The sequence below is a fragment of the Bombina bombina genome, chromosome 4, assembly GCF_027579735.1.
Source record: "Bombina bombina isolate aBomBom1 chromosome 4, aBomBom1.pri, whole genome shotgun sequence".
In the NCBI taxonomy this organism is placed as follows: Eukaryota; Metazoa; Chordata; class Amphibia; order Anura; family Bombinatoridae; genus Bombina; species Bombina bombina.
In genome coordinates this window covers 287125933-287149075 of record NC_069502.1, presented here as the reverse complement: position 1 = coordinate 287149075, position 23143 = coordinate 287125933, and the positions used below count along the sequence as shown (strand labels likewise).

General features: G+C 37.3%; 1 protein-coding gene across 1 annotated transcript; it reads right to left on the bottom strand.

Annotated features, from left to right (window-relative positions):
* Positions 1–17581: 17581 nt before the first annotated feature.
* LOC128656213 (uncharacterized) lies at positions 17582–22815 on the bottom strand. The gene is made up of 4 exons (XM_053710001.1): positions 22233–22815; positions 21806–21929; positions 19178–19297; positions 17582–18238 (listed from the first exon to the last, which is right to left on the bottom strand). The coding sequence occupies exons 1-4, from the start codon at positions 22362–22364 to the stop codon at positions 17583–17585; spliced, it is 1032 nt and encodes a 343-aa protein (XP_053565976.1). The 5' UTR covers positions 22365–22815; the 3' UTR covers position 17582.
* Between the last annotated feature and the right edge of the window lie 328 nt (positions 22816–23143).

Genomic DNA, 23143 nt, shown 5'->3' with positions numbered 1-23143 from the left:
TTGAGTACACCTGGGATTTCCAATTAGCCTCATTGCATGAACATGGATATAAAATTACCTCCTGTGAACATCAGAACTTTCTCAGTTTTGTAGCTATAGGCTGTTTCTATCTGCATTTCTGCATCATGGCTCTACAAGGAAAAGAATTGCCAGAGGAATTGAAAAATCTGATTGCGAGATTTCACAAAGATGGAAAAGGATACAGGATGATTGGTGACCAACTAAAAACATGTACAGCAGTAATCAGGAGGTATAGAACAAGCCATTGCACCACTAATCAGAGCCACAATGACCCCACAGACAATTCGCTACTTGCACAATCTAGCTCTGAAAAACAGACGGGTTTATGTGACAGCTCAGACAGTGAGAATGATATTGCATAACGTCAACCTCCATGAAAAAAAATCCCTTGCTTGCTCATCGGCACAAAACTGCAATATTCAATTTTGCTAAACAACATGAAACGAAAGCCTGATGAATATTGGGAGCCTATTCTATGTTCAGATGAGACCAAGATAAAGTTGTTCAGGCTCACATGGGGTCCATCATGTTTAGTGTGAACCTGGCTAGGACTACCACAATTAATGCATAGTCCCAACAGTGAAGCATGGAGGTGGGAGTGTTATGATATGGGGCTGCAAGAGTACAAAAGGTGTTGGGGACATGACATTTATAGATGGCACCATGATTGCCTGTGGATATACCAAAATACTGGCTGATACAATGACTCCCAGTCTCCAGAAGCTTGGCAGAGGATGAATATTCCAGCATGATAACAATACAAAGCAAACTGCCAAAAACACTAAAGAGTTTCTAGAGAAGAAAAAAGTGAAAACTATGACCTGGCCAAGTATGTTGCCTGACTAGAATCCAATAGCACACCTTTGGTGTATTCTAAAGAGAAAGGTAGAGCAACACAACCCCTCCAGCAAACAGCAGCTGAAAAAAATTGTCTTTGAAGAATGTCAGAATATGTAAATATGAAATTTGTGCAATGCTAGTATCCTCCATTACGAAGAGGATTCAGTTTGTCATCAAAAATAAAGGTGTAAATACGAAATATTGAATAAATAAAAAAATGTGAACCTCAGTATTGAAAGGTGTACTCATCTTTTGTTGGATTGAGTTCCTACAGTTAGATTTTAAATTTACATAAGATCAAATACCCTACTGTTAAACTTAGAAGTTATGCAATTACTGTAAGGTGATACAATTTTAGGGGAGTACTCACTTCTGTTGTATACTGTGTATAAATAATCAATGCAAAATGTAAATTTAATGAATACACCAAAGAAATGGAAAAAAAGCAAATACTGAATTTTTAGAGGTTAATACTTACCTTCAGCACACTGGAAAGCCACGCTAACACAGTCCTCTTCTTCACAGAACCCCGACCTTGCTAAAAGGAGGTTTAGCACAGTGGCTCCCAGGGCCTGCACTAAAGGAAAAGGTCCTATGTTTGAAGGCCCTGGGAGCCAGCTGCTCTATGCCTCCTATTAGTTCAGCTGGGGCTCTGTGAAGAAGAGGACCAGGTAAGCGCAGCTCTCCAGCATGATGAAGGTAAGGATTAGCTACAGGTAAACTTTTTTTTTTTTTAACAAAGACAAAATGAATACCGCAGAGTGCAGCCAATGAATATTCGAGGAAATGACTCAGTAACTCAGGCAGTTAACCCCGGCAAGCTTGGGTGCAAACAAGGGTTACACAGGCACTATGTAATTTCTCTAGACACTTACAAAACAAGGAAATAGACTGCTCTCTAAAACTGGGTACAAATCCCAGGACCCTACAAAACTCACGGAGCTTGATAATTCGGCCCTAGAGTGTTTGATTCTGGAGTATTTTAAAGCCTTATGTTGACCGTCCAAGGGTCAAGAGATGTTATTACGCACTACACTAATTAGTTTGTATCAGCACAAGTTATTTTGATTGAGATTTCCTAATTTTTCTTTAGTCTATTCAAATCCTATGATGAAAACAATACCTAGGTAGTCTACGGAGCAGCAGTGCACTACTGGGAGCTAGCTGCTGATTGGTGGCTGAATGTATATGCGGCTTGTCATTAATTCACCTGATGTCTTCATCTAGCTCCCAGTAGCACATTGCTTTTCCTTCAACAAAGGATTCCAAGAGAATGAAGCCTATTTGATACTTAAAGTAAATTGGGAAGTCATTAAAATAGTATGCTCTATCTGAATCACAAAAGTCAAAGTTTTGGTTTCTTGTGCCTTTATGGTAGAGCCACTTCTATGTGGGGGTAGCTACTTAGGATCTGGAGGGTGGTCCTATAACACCCTTAGGTTCATGGCCACATCTGCTCCCTATAAATATTTATGCAGCCATAACTATATATATATATAAACATATATATATACCTATATAAATATAAAGTACATATATGTATGTGTGTGTGTGTGTGTGTGTTTGTGTGTTTACGTGTGTCTTGGTACGCACATTTTAGAAATAGCAAGTATCTTGATTCACTAATTTGAGTTTCCTTTCTATTCACAATGGATATCTAATTAGTTAAAATAACCTCAGGCTGCTTTTTCCTGCACTCACTGGCATTTATATAAGAGGGAGAAATAGCAGTAAGGTACAAACTGGCAGCTCTGATTTAATTAACATTGTGCCAGAGCTGCAGCTGTTTGAGTTGCTGTTGTGTTCAGGCACCTTAATTAACAAGAAAATACCAATGCTCAATAATATCTGCAATAGGAATATGTTGAAGGTTTGAGTTACACATTCCTCATTCTAAACTTCAGGACTCACATTTCTTTATTTTTTTAGAATGGTTTGATTCAATGGGCCGATTGTTGACTCATACTAGGCATTCCCCCAAAACTATGCCCTGGTTGGTGTATTAGCAGCCAATCGGAATGTGAGCTTATGTCCAGCCCATATCATTTACTGTCTGTTATACTAAGAAAAAATGATAGGGTTATGCATAAAGGGGATTCTGTGTAACAGTAACTATATCTCCACACAAGCCCTCTCCTGAGGTATAGAGCCCTCCCCTATATCAGTGTTACTGTAGGACAGCTGACTGGGAACTCCTAGAATTCTTAAAGGGACATTAAACCCAAATTTTCTCTTTTATGATTCAGATAGAGAATACAATTTTAAACAACTTTCTAATATAATTCTGTTATCTAATTTGCTTCATTCTCTTGATATTCCTTCCGGAAAGCATATCTAGATAGACTCAGTAGATTCTGATTTTTGGCTGCACATATTTGCCTCATGTGATTGGCTCACCCATGTGCATTGCTATTTCTTTAACAAAGGATATCTAAATATTGAAACAAATTAGATAATAGAAGTAAATTGGAATTTTGTTTAAAATTGTATTCTCAGCTGAATCATGAAAGAAAAAATTTGGGTTTAATGTCCCTTTAAACACCACTAAGGTCAGTGGCTATAATCAACACAGCAGAACCAAGAAATAATTTTTCTGACTCTCTTTACATTATTGCATGATGTTAAAAACAAAATCTTATATAGCAAAAAGAAATAAGATAGTTGTTTTATTGTAGGTTCTCAATAGTTTATATTCACTGTGTAGAGGCCACACAAGAATGACAAGACTCTTGAGTTTCTCTGTTGAGCAAATTCATTAAATCAAGGAACATCTCTTCACACAATGGTGGATATATTTATATGATAGCAGATGAATGCAGGCTGCATAGCTGACATGCATTTCTATATGTGTTTAGCTAGTCATGTGATCAGGCCTGCCTACCTTACATGCCTTTCTAGTGATTAGGCCTTCCCTCCGTGCAGCTTGTCATGATGCCCTTCACTTTAGTTTATTTGAATACGGAGCAAGAAAACACTCGTAAGCTACTGACCTAGTTTTGTCTTAAAGTCAAAAGCAAAGGATGGCTCTTGCTCAAAATACCCTGGCAACCATCACCCAATTTTAGTGACTTAAGGTTGCTTTAGGATACCCTTTGCATACAGTACTTTTGAAATCCATGTGACAACCTTCATTTATTTTGTAAACGTCTGTGACACCACAAGGCTTCCAATTATGTAACACAGTGATTTCAAATTGCAAATATGTTTAAATATAGGCTCATTTTCAAGCCATATGTTAATTAAAGGCTTTTTTTAGGATTGATTCATTAAAGGGGCATTCTAATGTAAAAAATGACATGCTCTAATTTGGGGTTAAATCCTGAACAGCCAATAATGGTGTGATCACTGCTTCTGATTGTGCAACTGATGCTTCTTCCTGGCTATGTGCTTCTCAGAAGCTGTGAGGCTTGTTGCTCCTGAGCTTGACTTTACATATGTGTTTTCTCAGCTTATTTGCATAGTTATCTGGGGTCAGTAATGCAAAAAATGCATGCCCTAATGAAGTTTTTTAATCAGAATGTCCATTTAAAGGAAAATGTCATAAGCAATTTTGGATGTTTGAACCTTTATCTATTTCTGCTAGGCAAGACATGTGCAAAGCTAACATTTTTTTTTCATTTTCATTAGTTAAGTTAAAAAAAAATTGTTTTGGCAAATTAGTTATGTTAAGTTAAATCATTTTTTCGAATCCGTTTGTTATTTCGGATCCATTCTTTATTCAAATTCATTATTCTATTCTAAACTTCAGAATAGAATAATGCATATGAATAAAGAATGGATCCGAAAAAAAGAAAGGATCCGAAAAAACTATTTAACTTAACATAACCGCTGATTGCCGAAACAAAATTATCTAAAACCGCCGTCACCCACATCGCCGACATTAAATAAAGCTATTAACCCCTAGACCGCCGTACTCCCACATTGCCAAACTAACTAAACCTATTAACCTCTAAACCGCCGTTCCCCGACACTAAATAAAGCTTTAATAAAAACTTTAACATATTTAAAATAGAACTAAATAAAAAGTTACAATTGTTAACTAACTACCTATTTAAAAATAAATACAAACTTACCTGTGAAATATAAATAAAACCTAAGCTAGTTACAATATAACTATTTACTAACTACCTAGTTAAAATAAATACAAACTTACCTGTGAAATAAAAATAAAACCTAAGCTTAAACTAAAAATACCTAACATTACTAAAAATAAAAAACTTAACATTACAAATAAATTAAAACTACAATTACAAAAAAGAATAAACACTAAAATATATATTCCTATTCTAATACCCCGTTTTTTTTAAAAAAAACACTCCAAAATAAAAAAAAAACCTAATCTATGATAAACTACCAAGGGCCCTTAAAAGGGCCTTTTGTAGGGCATTGCCCTAAAGTTAACAGCTCTTTTGCAAAAAAATAAAAACTAACACCCCCTAACATTACAAACCCCCACCCCCCCAAACCCACAAAATAAAAAAACCTAATCTACCCATTGCCCCGAAAAGGGCATTTGTATGGGCGTTGCCCTTAAAAGGTCGTTTGGGAGGTATGAGTCTGGAAGTCTTTGTGGCCGTGTGAATGCATGAGAGACCTGAGTCTATATGAGTGCCAGTCTGAAGGTATGCGTGAAATTGGAAAGGGTTTGTGCTGTTTTGAGCTCATCTCTGATGTTGGGAAATCTCTGCACTTGACAAAGCAATCCCTGCACTAGACAAAGCAATACTGCACACTAGATATGTGCATGGCGAAAAAATTCGGTTCGATTCGGATCGATTCGGAATTTTTCGAATTTCGGTTCGGATCGATTTGAATTCGGAGAAATTTGAATCGATTCGGTTCGGATTCATTCGGATTCGAAGAAATTCGGCTGGATTCGGTTCGGAAATTCGGAATTTCGGTAAGTGTTAGGTGGGATTAGACTAGTATTATGTACAGTATATTAGGTGTAACCCATAGCAGAGTAATATAACCTAATATACTGTACAATACTAGTGTAATCCATGGCCATCCGAATCTACCAAATAAATTCAAATAAATCCGAACTAATTCGGATTTATTCGGTAGATTCGGCAGTATTTTAATTCGGAAATTCGGATCGATCCGAATCCCGAATTTTACGAATTCGGCCGAATTTCCGAATCGATCCGAAATGAATCGCACATGTCTACTGCACACTCGTCCCCAAACATGGTATCCTAAACTCACACACTACCTGCACAAATGATGCCAAGCTGCTTAGGTGTATTGGAGGAAAATTCACACGTTTGCATTAAGTGGAACATTTATGCTACACTCCTACACTACTGAACTCACGCTCTCTAAGGAAAACTACTTCTCAACTCTCATTTCAACTGTTCTCTGATCCCAAAGATTTATTCTCCACGTTTTTATGCCCTCCTCCCCTCCTATTAAAACCTGCCTCTCAGCATAAGACTTTGACATTCATTTATAGGGACATGAAACACATTTTTTTCTTTCATGATTGAGATACTGCATACAATTTTAAACAACTTCCCATTTTGTTCTAATATCAAAATTGCTTCATTCTCTTGTTATTTTTTGTTGAAAGAGCAGCAATACACTACTGGGAGCTAGACAAAACATCAGGTTAACCAATGACAAGAGGCATTTATGTGCAGGCACCAATCAGCAGCTAGATCACAGTAGTGCATTGCTCTTGTGCCCACCTAGGTATGCTTTCAACAAAGGATACTAATAATCAAAGCAAATGAGCTAATAGAAGTACATTGGAAAGTTGTTTAAAATTACATGCTCTATCTGAATCATGAAAGTTTGATTTGTACTTTACAAAGCCAATACCATTAGGCATGAGACAATGGGCTCCATTTATTAAGCAGCGTATGCTGCTTGGGAGGCCCATCGTTTCATTCGCACCTGAAACGTAAGTTAAAAAAGCAGCGGTCATAAAAACAATGCTCCTTAATCTGTTGAAATTATCTCAATCTGATCCGATCGAGATGATTGACAGCCACTGCTAGCGGCCGATTGGCCTACAGTGAGCCGGGGAGGCATTGCACAAGCATTTCACCAGAAATGCTTGTGCAATGTTAAATTTTAGCAATGTTGAGCGGACATGATTTGCTAATAAATCAACCCCAATGTCCCACCACCAACAATATCCAGTCCTCACAAACAACAAAAATTAGCTTTCACACTCAAAAGTTGCTACAGAGGAAGTGATTTATGTTTTTTTTTATCATCCTCTAATCTTACTACCTGTCATATTCACCTCAAAACTGCTGCCTTCACTTTCACCTACTCTTATAGCAAATTCCAACACACATATTTAACCATGCACTTAAAACTATGGTCATATTCTTAAGTAACTTTCTTTTAAACAAGCCTCCCACTACAATGATTCCTGTATTATTCTACTCCTTCTCAAAAAGTTTCATCTGGGGGGGGGCATGTCCAGGCAGCGACTGAAATGGCAGCAAAATCACAAGCTCTGAGTGAAGTCTGAGATATTTGTTGACTATCTCAAGATTTTGGCTGCATCCACACTTTGGAGTGTCTGATAAGTCAATATTTACTGCGTGCATGATCTACGAGCTCTGCTCTGGACCACCAAAATTTCAGACGGTGTCCTTCTCTACGGATATTGGTACCCCCCTGGTAACCCGGGTAAGTCCACACCAACTGCTGCACCATATTATCCTGATACTTAATGTTTTATAATGGCCGCTCTGAGTCAGAGGAGTTCTGTGCTGTCCTCCACAGTGCTGTGCTAGATTTTGAGCGCAGAATGAATGAAAGATTTAATGACCTGATATCTCTCACTAAATCTGTATGTTGCAAGCCTGAGACCAATGAGACTGAGAGAATGGAGGTTATAGTAGCTTCTGAAGAACAAATTAGAGACTTCCCACATATTCCCCCATAGAAGTCAATGGAAAAGACAAATAGAAAAAAATAAAACCCAAATCTGTTGCGCAAAGCCCATGACGTATTCTCCTCAAAAAGTGCACATGAAAATGCGAATATTTAAAATTGCGAGAATGTTTTCTTAACAAAATATGTGCTATTTATTTGCAAATACATTTTTCTCTATATATGTGATGATTTTTGGACAGATATACATATATTTATAGTGAGTACATGGTTATATATTTATGTCTAGATATCTCTAGATCTATATGCGAATATCTCTTTGAAAATCCCTCTGAGATATTGTTTAATGTGCATAAGATTGTAATGTGAAATATTTTCATTATCCCCATAGTTAAACATATCTCTATACATATAAATCCATGTTTCTCTATGTATGTGTATGTATGTCAATGTAAAATCCCTTTGTCTGCTTTTTTTTCTAAAACTGAGATCTCCTATCTTTGAGTAATTATAACGTTTGTGTGCAATATATTTTTAAAATTATTTTTAATAGACAGTTTTTTAAGTGTTTTGTGAAACTTTTATGTTGCGGAAAACTGTTAACTACAGCGCAATCAAGATCTTACAAGATTTTTAATATCTGCGCAATGAAAATTGATTGCAAAAATACCATATAGAGCGCGCAAAACCCATACTGCGTGACTTGTAATCTTGCCCTATATGTTTTGTAGTAGCAGCTTAGGTCCGGCTCACAACTTCACATTGATACTAAACTCCCGTTTGAGTTTGACTATTGGTCACCCTAGACAGAACTGATTGGTTTGATATCTGGGTCCCAGCCACTACACGCAAAATGGAAAGACTCTTTTGCTCACTTTTAGTTTAGCATAGTTTACTCTCTGGCTAATATAATTATGACTATTGCTTATACTCAGATGGTGGTGTGTATATTTATACATATAAGCTGATATGCCCTTGCTTGCTTGTGAATATAGTTTTACTCTAGAGTACAAGGCATATACAATCTTCTATAATAGAAACCAGCGGTATAGGCTTCAATGTGTCTGATGCTGAGAGGAGTACATTAAAAGGACAGTCAACACCAGAATTTTTGTTGTTTTAAAAGATAGATCATCCCTTAATTACTAATTCCCCAGTTTTGCATAACCAACACAGTTATAGTTATACACGTTTTACCTCTGTAATTACTGTGTATCTAAGCCTCAGCAGACTGCCCCCTTATTTAAGTTCTTTTGACAGACTTGCAGTTTAGCCAATCAGAGCTGTTTCCATGGTAAAATCACGTGCATGAGCTCAAAGTTATCTATATGAAACACGTGAACTAATGCCCTCTAGTGGTGAAAAACTATCAAAATGCATTTAGATTAGAGGCGGCCTTCAAGATCTAAGAAATTAGCATATGAACTTCCTAGGTTTAGCTTTCAACTAAGAATACCAAGAGAACAAAGCAAAATTGGTGATAAAAGTAAATGGAAAAGTTGTTTAAAATTACATGCCCTATTTGAAACATGAAAGTTTTTTTTTGACTTGACTGTCCCTTTAATCTTGTAACTCTTTATAAATGTTATATGTGCAGAACGTGGAATGATTGCTATGTCTTTGTTTTGTTCATTTTTCTTTCAAAGCTGAATACTGTTCTTATTATTTATACCTAAAGTTGATGAACCAGTAAGGGATATGATGTACTCATCCTTTTCAACATCGAGCTTCTGTAATATCTTCTTCTATACTGAGCTCACTAATACTGGTTTATATATATATATATATATATATATATATATATATATATCAATGTAAATATTTGCATAGAAAATTAGTACATCTAGGCAAGTATCCCCGCTTGCTTTCCCCCAGAAATTCTTAATATACAAAGTTTCCAATGCACAAGAATTTCTGGGGAAAAGCAAGCGGGGATACTTGCCTAGATGTACTAATTTATTTTGAGACATGTAGGATTTTAATTTCAGTTTTTTATCTCCCCCATAATTTTAATATATATATATATATATATATATATATACACACTACTGTCCCAGCTTTTTGTTAAGTTCCTATATCACTTATGACCAAATTATCTTGTTGTTTAGCATATCTAATAATATAGTCTTTAATATATTAAGACTTACCTTCATGGATATAAAAATGGTTCATTACCCTCAATTCTCTTTTCTAAGGTACAGTTCTCCTCCTTTATCTTTATTATATTTGTTATAAAAGTTTTTATTGGATTTTAAATCATAGCCTCTACTACAACATATAATTAAACGGTCATACAGTACTAACCAAATGTTCAGATGCTACACAAAACCCCTCCTATATTAGGCTTCACAAAAATTAGTAGGTCCATGAGCGGTCTCCTCTCCAGATAGAGGACCACAGTTAAAATGGAGGTTTCATTTATATATGTCTAGCTACCAGAGGCACAACTAGAAACCGTAGGGCTCCGGTGCAAGAATCCATGAAGGCCCCCCCGCCCCCAAAAAGTGTGATTTTGATACATTTAATTTTTCCATTTTTTTTTTATTTGCAACATATAACACAGTAAAAAATAATCTGTTAATCATGTCAACTTACACTTAAAATGAGAAAAGGACAAACACACCTGCACTGATAGCCTGCTAGAGATAGCTGTAGAGGGGACATTGGGGCTGTAGTGGGGTATATGGGTTGTATTGGGGGTATAGGGGCTGTATTAAGGGGATAGCGGCTGTAGTTAGGGATATGTGCTCTCCCCCATCCCCTGAATTCTGCCTGTGCTGTACCTCTTTCCGCCGCTTTCATTTAATCTTGACACTAAAGGGAACATTAAAGGGACATAAAACCCAAACATTTTCTTTCATGAATCAGGTAGAAAACATAATTTTACACAACTTTCCAATTTACTTTTTTTATCTAATTGACTTAATTATCTTGGTATCCTTTGTTGAAGGAGCAGCAATGCACTACTGGGAGCTAGCTGAATGCTTTGGGTGAGCCAATAACATGAGGGATATATGTGCAGCCACCAATCAGCAGCTCCAGAGCCTACCTATGTATCATTTTTCAACAGAGGATACCAAGAGAACAAATCAAATGAGATAATATTAATAAATTGGAAAGTTGTTTAAAAATGCGTGCTCTATCTGAATCATGAAAGAAAAAATTTGGGTTTCATGTCCCTTTAAGGTCTACAGGACATTTATCTTTTGCCTCCCTTTGTAATTCTTAATGACAGCTTTCATTATTTCAGTGTTTATTTTTTTAAATGCCTGTTAAGGGTTTCATACAACCAACATTACCCTATCTCTTTGTTTTTCCCTCAGGTACCTCCTCTTATCTCTCTGCAAGTACTTCTGTCTTCCTTTAGTGCATAAGGGTAAGAGTCTACCTGTCCTGTAGATCTTTGCAGGTAACAGTGGTATAGGGAATTCAGGGCTCAGTACCATGACTGAAGCCACTGTGATTTCCGGGTTTTATATGGATCGTGTCACTTTGTCTGCATATGATACATCTGGTTTGGTTAAAGGGACAGTAAACACCAGAATTGTTGTTGTTTAAAAAGGTAGATAATCCCCTTATTATCCATTCCCCAATTTTGCATAACCAACACAGTTATAATAATATACTTTTTACCTCTGTGATTACCTTGTATATATAGCTCTGCAAACTGCCCCTTTATTTCAGTTCTTTTGACAGACTTGCCTTTTTAGCCAATCAGTGCTTGCTCCTAGGAGCTTCACGTGCCTGAGCTCAATGTTATCTATATGAAACACATGAACTAACGCCCTCTAATAGTGAAAAACTGTCAAAATGCTTTCAGATTAGAGGTGGCCTTTAAGTTCTAAGAAATTAGCTTATGAACCTCCTAGATTTAGCTTTCAACTAAGAATATCAAGAGAACAAAGCAAAATTGGTAATAAAAGTAAATTGGAAAGTTGTTTAAAATTACATGCTCTATTTAAATCATGAAAGTTTTTTTTACTTGACTGTCCCTTTAATTAATCAGTCACATGTGTTATTGCTTGACACTAATCACACTTTATCCTCATTGGTGTACATTCCTAATCAATGTAGAAATCCATTTTGACACCCTTTAAGTTTATATCACAGCCCATCCAGTGGCCTAAGCCTCTTTGTGAGTATCCTGGTTGTTTTTATATACTGTCTACTTTGTTGACAAACTTTGCCTGTATACTGTTAGGCCTTGTTTTGCCTGACCGCTGGGCCCTGTATCCTTTGTTGTTTGGGTTATTTTCTGTTGATTATTTTACTCCATTCACCATAGATGATAACACTGTGGAACATGTCAACACAGAAAATAAATTATAGTTGTAAGGGCATGACAACCAGGAGGTGGAGACGTCCAAAAAAGTCTGCTTCTATGCACTGATTAAATTGTAGGATTCATAGTAAGAGAGAAAAAAAGTTTAATAAAAAGTAACTTTTATTTAAGAATAATTAAAAGACAGCAGGTATTAGTGAATATCTTGCTGCCAACTCTCAAAAATTAAAAACACTTCTACTGTGTATGGAAATCCATATGTTTATCTTATAACGACACAGAGAGGATATTTAGATATCAGTGATTATTATAATGGTTTGCTCGTCTTAATGCATCATAGATACACTAGTCTAGGATTAGCTGGTGTTATATGAATTAGCCTCCCTTGGGCTTGATATCCCAGTCAGCCTAGATCTATTGTAACTATATATATAGAGGGTCAATATTACTTAGTCCATTAATCCAAGGCTGATAAAAAAGTTCACTCATTAAAAAGAGTACCTCCACACGATCATAGATTCCACAAATTTGTATCTTTATTGATTGGGTGAAATCTAATGAGGTCGTAGATAGGAATATATGTACAAGTTTGTAGTTTAAATATTCTAATGGGGAAATAACAGCTGTGCTGCTAGCAGCGGCAGTCATGGTATAATATCACAAAATGAGCAGACCATGAGGTGTTTTGTGCTTAGACTGAGATATGTATTACGTATCAGACAGGATCTTAACAGAACCGGTATTGCCACTAGGTTCTATGAGTTAACGTATAACACAGAGTTAGCATAACAGATATTACCAATATATCCTACCACTTTGTTGTGGGCTTTTATATCAAGCGTTGCTGCGTCTATTGAATTCAGCAGCTGGTAAAGTAACTTCTAGTGTTCAGGTCATATCCCTTAATTCAGTATATTTTGGACTATATCCAGTGTTAGTAACACTATGTAATCATAAGAGCAGTATGACAAATAGTAGCAGTATCTTTTAGAGATCAGTAGCTATATTGCTGCTGCTCATATAAACGCTGGGCTTGTCTCTTACCTGATAGAGATATATTATTAAAGGGACATTTAACCCAAATTTTTTCTTTCATGATTCAGATGGAGAATACCATTTTAAACAACTTTCTAATTTACTTCTATTATCTAATTTGCTTCATTCTCTTGATATTCTTTCCTGAAAAGCATATATAGATAGGCTCAGTAGCTTCTGATTGGTGGCTGCACATAGATGCCTCATGTGATTGGCTCACCCATGTGCATTGCTATTTCTTTAACAAAAGATATCTAAAGAATGAAGCAAATTAGATAATAGAAATAAATTAGAATGTTGTTTAAAATTTTATTTTCTATCTGAATCATGAAAGAAAATTTTTGGGTTTAATGTCCCTTTAAGTATATGTAGTATAATGCAGTTGTCTGTATAGACTGAACTCATATATAATAGTGGCACCGGTATAACTATACCTCCGATGTTATCCCCATACTTATTATTTGTAATATCAGTTCCCAAAAGCGTCAGTCGATTCTATGTTGCCTAACGCAACCAACAGTCTGCTTAATATTATATGTAGAGTTGACTTACAATACTGAGTTATGACATATGTATGGGTCATAGGTTTAGAGCAATTCTCGATAGTACTTTAAGGTTGAGTTATATTATAGTATATTTTGCATAACACAACCAACATTTCTTATTCAAAAAGTAGCAGTCAGCATAGCCAGAGACACATAAAATCTAAAGCACCTCATTAGTAAGACAGTGAATGCAAGTATCACTGCTGCTGCCAATTCCCCATATAAGAGTTAGCCCGCCCTAAAACTGGCGAGACTATAAAGGAAAATATTAAGGTACTCTTATAATTTGAAAATTATATAGGTTTAGATTCATAGCAATATGAGAGCGGTTAAAATAGGAAAACTCCTGACGCTGTGTTTCTCTTACGCTTCCTCAGAGGGGGTACACGAGGCGGCAATAGATGTATGTTTATAGGACGTTCTGAACATGCCCCTCTATGATCATTGGTTCTCAAGACAGAGAGTTGGTTGTTTATAGGGAATGTCAATCATCCTTATTGTACATCTTACATCGGCCATGAGTATATCTGATACATTGAGAAAAATCAATGAATAGAAACTAGCAACATTGTTAATGTGTGACGGTGTAAAATCACTGTAAGTTAGTATGTAGCAGTTGTATACATGGGATCTTTGAATTGCACTTAGTACATAGTTAATGCAGAAAATTTGTATATATCGGTCTAGTAGTTTATACTACAAGAATAAACCAAAGGAACAACGTGACGAAATGGTGACGAAAGAGGAATAATCTATAAAAAATAGAATAAATAGAAGTGTGAGATGAAAAAAGTGGCTCAATCCAAACATTGATAAAACGAGTGAAAACGTGATTAGTATTCTCATATAAGAGACGTGAACAGTATATACTGTGTGAATAAGACTTACTTCAAGTGTTGTAGAGAGGATACTTATGCCCAGGATAAACCAGAGATATAGTAGTGTCTTGGCATTTATAAGACTACATATTAAGTGCTAAAAGATGATTGGTTAACAGTGAATAGTGTCATGATAACGTAACATGTGATACAAAGATTATTATCATGTTGTGATAGATACCGTATGGGTGTATGTGGAGTTGAGTGATAATAGTGCGTATAAGGTTTAATATCAGTTCAAACTTGGAGTATTAGTAATACTCCCTAAGGATAAATTGAATTTTTAGTGACATTGAGATATGCAGATAATTCTGTACATTACAAATATACATTATAATTATTGTAATCGTTCATCCCATGTGGTTTTACACTTTTCAATAAGTGTATCCACCTACATTCCATTTTTAACAGGGTTTGTTCAATATTGCCACCTTTTATTCCTAAGGTAGCTTGTTGCAGAATTGTAAACTTGAGCAGTGTATTATTATTGTTGTGTTTGCAATGGAAATGCTTAGCCTTACTCGTTATGGTTTTCTTTTTTTCCAGATCTTTATTAGCATTCCGGATGTTTCTACTGTGTTCCATGATGCGTGTTCTTATTTGTCGTGAGGACATCCCAACATGAAATAAATGACATGGACACTGTAGGGCATACATTACGCCTATTGTGGTGCAGGGAAAGAGTGACGTTAATGAATGTGTTTGACCATATTTATCATAGATTTCTTTGATTTTCCATACATTTGGGCATGTACTACAAGTTCCACAAGGGAACATGCCGGGGGATTGACTGATTTTCTTAGGTCTATGTACATAATGACTCTTGACCAGGCTGTCTTTCAGATTCTTCGGTCTTTTGTACCCTATGGATACCCTATTACCAATTTGGCTAGCTAAAAGAAGATCATTTAATAAAATGTGCCAATTATCATTGATCACCTTGGTGATCTGATGAATTTGTGGATTATAGGTAGTGATATGTCTGGGTATGTTATCTGTTCTTCTCTGACGCGGTTGTAATAGAGTTTGATGCTCCATTTTTAACACTTGTGTATTAGCCTTTTTGATTGAACGTTTACTATACCCTCTATCTTGAAGTCTTCTCGAAAGTTTTTTGGCTTCCTGTTTGTATACTGTAATATCAGAACAATTACGCCCTAGGCGTGAAAATAAATGATTGTGACTGATAATAGCATCAATATGTGACGATGGACATTTGTGTGCCAGTCAAATTGTAGTTTTGGTGTAACTGCTCATTAAATGAAAGTGTTCACATTACAAATTTACTTCAATTATTGTTTTAATAATAAAACAAATAATTTATTAGAAACAGCAGGATAAAAATATCTGTTTAACTTAAGTGTCTCCTCTATGTACTGCAAAGTCAGGTGGTTGACAGTGGTTTAAGGGTTGATTAAATATTTATTACTACTATAATGGAACAAAAAGAAAACACTTTGTATCTGTTCCATATTAATAACTTATATGCTATGCCAAGTTTATAAATATGAAACCCATTTTTTTTCACGATTCAGATGGAGAATGCAATTTTAGGCAACTTTCTAATTTACTCCTATTATTAATTTTTCTTCATTCTCTTGGAATTTTAATTTGAAAAAGCAGGAATGTAAGCTTAGGAGCTGGCACATATTTGGCTCAGCACTCTGGGTAGTGTTTGCTGATTGGTGGCAAAATTTAGCCACCAATCAGCAATCACTACCCAGGTGCTGAACCAAAAATGGGCTGGGTCCAAAGCTTACATTGCTGTTTTCAAATAAAGATACCAAGAGAACAAAAAAATGATAATAGGAGTAAATTAGAAAGCTGCTTAAAATTGCATTCTCCATCTGAATCATGAAAGAAAAAATGTGGGTTTCATATCCCTTTAAGTAAATGACAAACAAGTTTCAGAGAAAATAAATAGTTGTAGTAATCATCAATAGAGTCTGTTACAATGTTTATTTACACAATAAATAGCAGAGTAGACTTATCACACTATACCAATAATACTCCATGACCTTTAAAGTCGTCAATCCCCGGCCTTAATCTTATAACCATTATAAGTTAAAATAATAACATAAATAAAAGAGTTACACACAGCTTTGGTATAAAATTTGGCCGCAGCCATTTTATTAACAACACAATTTAAATATTGAGTAATAAATATTTTCAAACATTTTCAAACATTTTTCCACAGAACATACCTGATGTTCATAAATAACATTACTGACAAATAAAACATAAACCACAGCGGTGCTAGTTCCCAAACCCACAAAAACAAGATGGCCGTTATTCAACAACTGGACTCAGCTATATCCCTGTTGAGTCCGTCCAAGTACACCTAAACTTTAATAGGGAACCCCTTGCCCCTATAAAACCAGTTGTCCACTCACCCCATGGAGAGGCAACTACTTAAAATCCTCCAAATCACTTGGCCATATTGCGTACCATATTTGTCTGGGAACTAGCACCCCCGCCTTGCTGCGACAAACACGAACAAGGAAGGAAAAACAAAGATTAGGGAGGGAGGGAGGGAGCACTTTCTAGAAAGGTTTGATAATTATTCTGATGACAGATTCTCCCGCTCTTTCTTTAAATGCGTAACAGCGCGTGCTAAGCCCGCCCCCTACAGTAAATAACCAATCACACCCAAGGCCTAATTCCTCCAACGGTCAAGTCCCCTTCCCGTTACTTCGAACTCCCAGGGGTTCCCTGACCTTTAAAGTCGTCAATCCCCGGCCTTAATCTTATAACCATTATAAGTTAAAATAATAACATAAATAAAAGAGTTACACACAGCTTTGGTATAAAATTTGGCCGCAGCCATTTTATTAACAACACAATTTAAATATTGAGTAATAAATATTTTCAAACATTTTCAAACATTTTTCCACAGAACATACCTGATGTTCATAAATAACATTACTGACAAATAAAACATAAACCACAGCGGTGCTAGTTCCCAAACCCACAAAAACAAGATGGCCGTTATTCAACAACTGGACTCAGCTATATCCCTGTTGAGTCCGTCCAAGTACACCTAAACTTTAATAGGGAACCCCTTGCCCCTATAAAACCAGTTGTCCACTCACCCCATGGAGAGGCAACTACTTAAAATCCTCCAAATCACTTGGCCATATTGCGTACCATATTTGTCTGGGAACTAGCACCCCCGCCACCGACTGGACTGACCGAACAGCCCAGTCCCGCCAAACCCAATATTTTTCCCAAAGCTTCTTTTATATCGAAAATAAATAGCTGCAGCCCAAATTGGTTAAAATGAACACCATCTTTTAAATAAAATTCCTCAGCTCCATCTACTTCAAAATCTGGGTGGAAAACTACGCCTCCCCCCAACCTCTTAACAAAAGAGCTAATTATTTTGTTAATTTTTTTACGACTCTTTTCTAGCCTATCATAATCCCTCGCTGATCTCCAAACCAACCTAGGAGTAATCTGTGACCAAATTATTTTGATTTCAGGATGAAGTTCCTTTATGTTGCCCAGATCTCTTTTGATTCTTCTAACTAGTTCCTTTTGAGGAATCATACCTAAATCATTTCCCCCCAAATGCACTATCAAAACCTGAGGACGAGGAAACATTCTGCCAAAATCTAGAAACAACGGAAAAAAGAGTTCCCAGCACATCCCCCTAATCCCAAACCATTTGACCTCCCATTGATCCACAGGACACCCAAGCTGAAGGCCGCCCATTTTCTTACTGGCCTCAGCATTGGCCCAGTATATAAACGAATGCCCCATCACCCATACGATCTTTACACCTAAAATAAGAGAAAAAGGAGTGTTCAGGATGATTACAACTCAAACATTCCAAAACATACATTCTATTCAAGGTTTTTTTTTTTTTTTTTATATCCTTAAATCAGGCCTAACATAAGATTTATAACGACTTGAACCCCATCTACCAATCTTTTTAACTATATCCTCTCTGAGACCTAACATAGCGGCTTCAGTAGCCGCTCCAATCCGGAAAGAATGAGATCCAAACTCTAAAGGATTAAGACCCAATAAAACAATTGAACCTCTTAAAATGGCTCTAAATTGATATTGTGATAAAAAAGAACCGTCTGAATGAACCAACAAAGGGCCATCCTGCAAAGGCCGTATGGACCCATAAAGCATCATTACCTGACATGGACATATTTCACCACCGCTAGGGAATAGCACTATGTTCTTGCCTTTCCCATATATGTCAGTTTTACTATTTCTCAGTAATATTTCTACTCTGTTATCATTCCATAATACATCTTCTTTTTGTAAACCACCTGACACTTTTTTGCTAGGGCTTACCAATTCCGAAACTCTAAATGCCCCAAAAAAGGCCAATACAAAGGCCGTTCTAAATAATATTAATTCAAATCTTGATGCACAAATCTCTGCTAATACCACCCAAACTTTTTGAAGTAAAGAAAATGTAATAGGTCTTCTCTTATCTCTAACCTTTGTCTTTTTCTTCAAGCCTTTAAGAACCTGACGGACCCAAAAAACCTTTGTAACATCAGACAAACCTAATAAGCGAAATCTAAAAGCAAGGGCCGCCAATCTTCTTTCCATATTAGATGGTGACAAACCCACATTTCCCCAATGCCACATCCATTCCAATAAGCAACCCGTGACATCATCATACCCTTCTTTAATTTCAGATTGACATAACCACATTTCCCATTCCTTCCAAACTGATACATAGGACGTCCAAGTACCTGGAGCCAAAGATTTTTTAATTAATTCAGCCAATCCTCCGTCCCAAGCTTCCAAAGTTGGACGGGAAACGTCGCTCCAACTACGTCCGCCTGAGGCGCCAACTCTCGAAAGCGAGACCACTGTGAACGAGATAAAGAATCTGCTATCAAATTAAGCTTACCAGGGATATGTTTTGCCCTGACGAAAACATTCATACTTAAACATTTCAGGACTAGCACTCTTAATAAACGCAAAACTGGTAATGATGATGCAGATAAAGAATTAATAGCAGAAACAACACCCATATTATCTGTATGAAACAATATGGATTTATTCATCAAATCCACTTCCCACACAAACAGAGCCACCAGAATAGGAAATAGCTCAAGGAAAACTAGGTTCTTGGTTAAACCTAAATTGACCCACTCTTGAGGCCACACTTCAGCGCACCAATGCCCTTGAAAATAAGCCCCGAAACCAACACCCCCAGCTGCATCAGTTATCAAATCCAAATCAACATTAGAGACCCTAGCTTCCATGAATATTGCAACACCATTAAAATTTTTAAGGAATTCCAACCAAACCTTCAAATCATCCTTGTGACCTTTTTTAATCCTTACAAAATGATGAGGCTTACTAACACCAGACGTAGCCAATGACATTCTTCTAGAAAAAACTCTACCAATAGGAATGATTCTGCAAGCAAAATTCAACTTTCCAAGTAAAGATTGCATTTTTCTCAAAGTCACCTTACGGACCGCCAAAAATTGCTGAATCATTTCTGACAAATCCACAATCTTTTCCAGAGGCAGCCTACATTCCATACTTTCAGAATCTATTGTAATACCCAGAAATTTAAGGGCCGTAACTGGACCCTCAGATTTTTCCATTGCAATAGGAACCCCAAAATCAGATGCCATTGAATAAAAACAATCCCTTAATTTCAAACAAACGTCCGAATCATGGGGACCAACAAAAAGAAAATCATCCAGATAATGAACTACTGAAGAAAATCCAGACCTGAATTTAACAACCCATTCCAAAAATGAACTAAAGCATTCAAACAGAGAACAAGAAATAGAACAACCCATCGGGAGACATAAGTCAATGTAGAAAAAACCCTCAAAGCAACAACCCAGCAAATAATGTGAAGAAGGATGAACTGGAAGTAACCGAAAAGCCGCCTCAATATCTATTTTAGCCATTAAAGCGAATTGCCCAGCCTCTCTGACCAACTTAACCGCCATGACAAATGATGTATAAGACACAGACGATAATTCATCCGGAATATCATCATTAACAGATCCACCTTTTGGAAATGATAAGTGGTGAATTAAACGAAATTTACCAGGCTCTTTCTTAGGAACCACTCCTAAAGGAGAAATACGCAAATGGGGGATAGGAGATATTTTAAAAGGACCTGCCATTCGACCCAAAGAAACCTCCTTCTCAAGCTTACTCCTAACAACCTCAGGCCATTCCCTAGCAGACTTAAGGTTACCCCTGTAATGAACAACGCCTCCCGAAGATGGAATTCTGAAACCAAACTCAAAACCATGTAGCAACAACAAGGCCTTATCACCACAACCTTTCTGTTTAGCGTAAAGTACGAGCCACAGCTCCATCCCGCTTAGCCTCACCGGAGTTAGTCCCTTTTTCAGGGAGCTCCTGTGTTCCTCCCAATTTGTTCTTTTTGAAACACTTACTGGAAGGGTGGGATCCACCACACCCAGAACATTCATGTCTGAATTTACATGATGCTCCCCATTTACAGAACTTTTCATTGAAAGCAAAACAGAAACCTTTTTTGGCTGTTGCCGACGAACCGTTTTGAAGAGATCCGCCGGCACTCCCTCGAAAGGGCTGCGAAGACCTTAACGGAGTCATCACTTTTAGCCATAGACCCATATCACGATCATCCCATTTCATCTCAGGCTTAACCGACAAACGTTGTCTAAATTGTTCATCATAATACCACCAAGCCATACCACCATATGTTCTCTGAGCAGCTGCAATTTCATCTAAATAACAAAAGAGGGCCGCTCCTTGATCCGGGAACTTAACAGCAAATACACTAGCATAAATAACAAAAGCCTGGAACCAGTTAGTAAATGTTTTTGGTAATTTTCTGTAACGTCTTTTCCTTTCCTCCTCTTCCTTCTTGGCCGAATCCTTTTTTGAATCTTCAGGTATCTCAAAAGACTGATCAAGAGGAAGGAGGGAAAATAATTCAATAAAATCTCTCTTGTAAATCTTTTCTCTTAACTCTACCGTCAAATGCATGCCCAAAGGCCCAATAGAACACAAACAAGACCTGGCCAAAGCCGTGTCAGCAATCTTCAGCTCAGGACCCCCATCCGTTTTGTTATCAACATTAGTCCCCTTTTGCTGAGATAAACCGACCATTTGAGATTGGGGTACTGACCCTACATCCTTTATTCCCTCACCACCAATCCCTAATACCCTATTTTGGTTAACCAATTCTGTGGGAACCCATGAATTGGCGACTCCCCCCGTGACTTTTGTTCCTTCTAATTTGGCTAACAAGTCCCTTAAACCTGCTACAACAGTTATAGATAAGGGATCAGCATGCACACCAACTGTATCAACCCCCACATTCAGATTCACAACACCGGATCCCTCATTACCTGTACTCGGGTCCTGAGGCACTGCAGACTGAATCCTTTGAGATGCAGCCGTAACCTTCTCTGTATTCTGGAAACCAGTAGCCCTGGGATCCGTGTTAGTCATTAATTGCTGCCCTTTTTCCGTCTGTAAAAAAGAAACATGTGACAAACCCCCAGAAGGTGCCCAAATTCCAATGCCCCTACTAGCTGTAGACATACCCAACCTATTATACACTGAAACACCCTTACCCTTCTTAGCTGATGGGACCTCAAACCCTTCTCCCCTTAAATCCCCATACCTCTTGCGTTGTCTACCTCTACCTTGTATTCTCCCAATCCCAGACCTGTTTGGACGTTGAACAGAGTTAACCGAGCTATGACATGTATTATTAATACTCTGACCCATCATGCCCTGAAGACCAAAATTAAAATTGTTGGCCGTACTCACCCTTGTTTCTTCTCCCTTTGCATTAAAACGTTCCACCCCTGGAACGCCGTCCTCAATATCCAGCCTGATATTTTCCGTCCAAGATTCCTGAAGGCCATAAGCCTCCCCACTTAGGCCGTCATTTCCCACCATTAAAAGACCCTGGGAATTCTCAGGCCGTGACCCAGTTTCATTCCCATCTAAAAGAAAAACATCATTAGTGACAGGTAAATTTTTAATTACTTCAACATTCCTATCCCTCAAATTTCTTAACTCGCCCTTTAAAACTGGATCACCCGTGACCCTGACTGACGTATTAAACTGGCTAATAGTGTTAACTACATTGGGAGAAGGAGGAATAAAATCCTCCTCAGAAGAATCTAAATATAAATCTAATTCTACCACACCGTTATCAACCTCGGTATCATGATGACTATCGCTGGCTTCAGGCCTTTCAACCCTCTCGTCTAACACCCGATAAGCCTGATTTTCCGTATTATTGCAAGGTCTTAAAAAATGAGCCGACTTAGAAACATTATGTAACTGTTCTGGAACTGCCTGAGGTATTTCAATCGGCCCTGATACAATCAAACCCTCACCTTTCTTTTTCATTAAGGCGCTACCTAAACTACATATACTCGCTTGTTCATTACCCTCACACAGAGAAATAGGCCTCGGCAGGCCGTCACTTTTACTAGCTTGCTTTTTTCCTCTAATTACTACTTTCTGGCCTAAATTGGCCGTCTTACCCTTAGGCAAAGAATCACCCTTCATTACAGGCTCAGTGAATTGTTCCGTAATGGAACAAGTGCTCCCGGACTGCGTCACATTATCAGCAAACTCCGCTCCGGTCTGCCGACTTCCGGAGCTCGAACTTGACTTCTTCCTCACAGACGCCTTTAACCCCGGACTGGGGCTGGATTTCTCCGACC

Coding starts and splice junctions, on each gene's coding strand:
- LOC128656213 (XM_053710001.1), bottom strand. CDS start 22,364: ATGGTGGGAAATGACGGCCTAAGTGGGGAGGCTTATGGCCTTCAGGAA. Junction 19,298..21,805: donor GCCTCAGGACCCGAGTACAG/GTAATGAGGGAT, acceptor TCTCGTTCACAG/TGGTCTCGCTTTCGAGAGTT. Junction 18,239..19,177: donor TAAAAAATCTTTGGCTCCAG/GTACTTGGACGT, acceptor CTCTTATTTTAG/GTGTAAAGATCGTATGGGTG.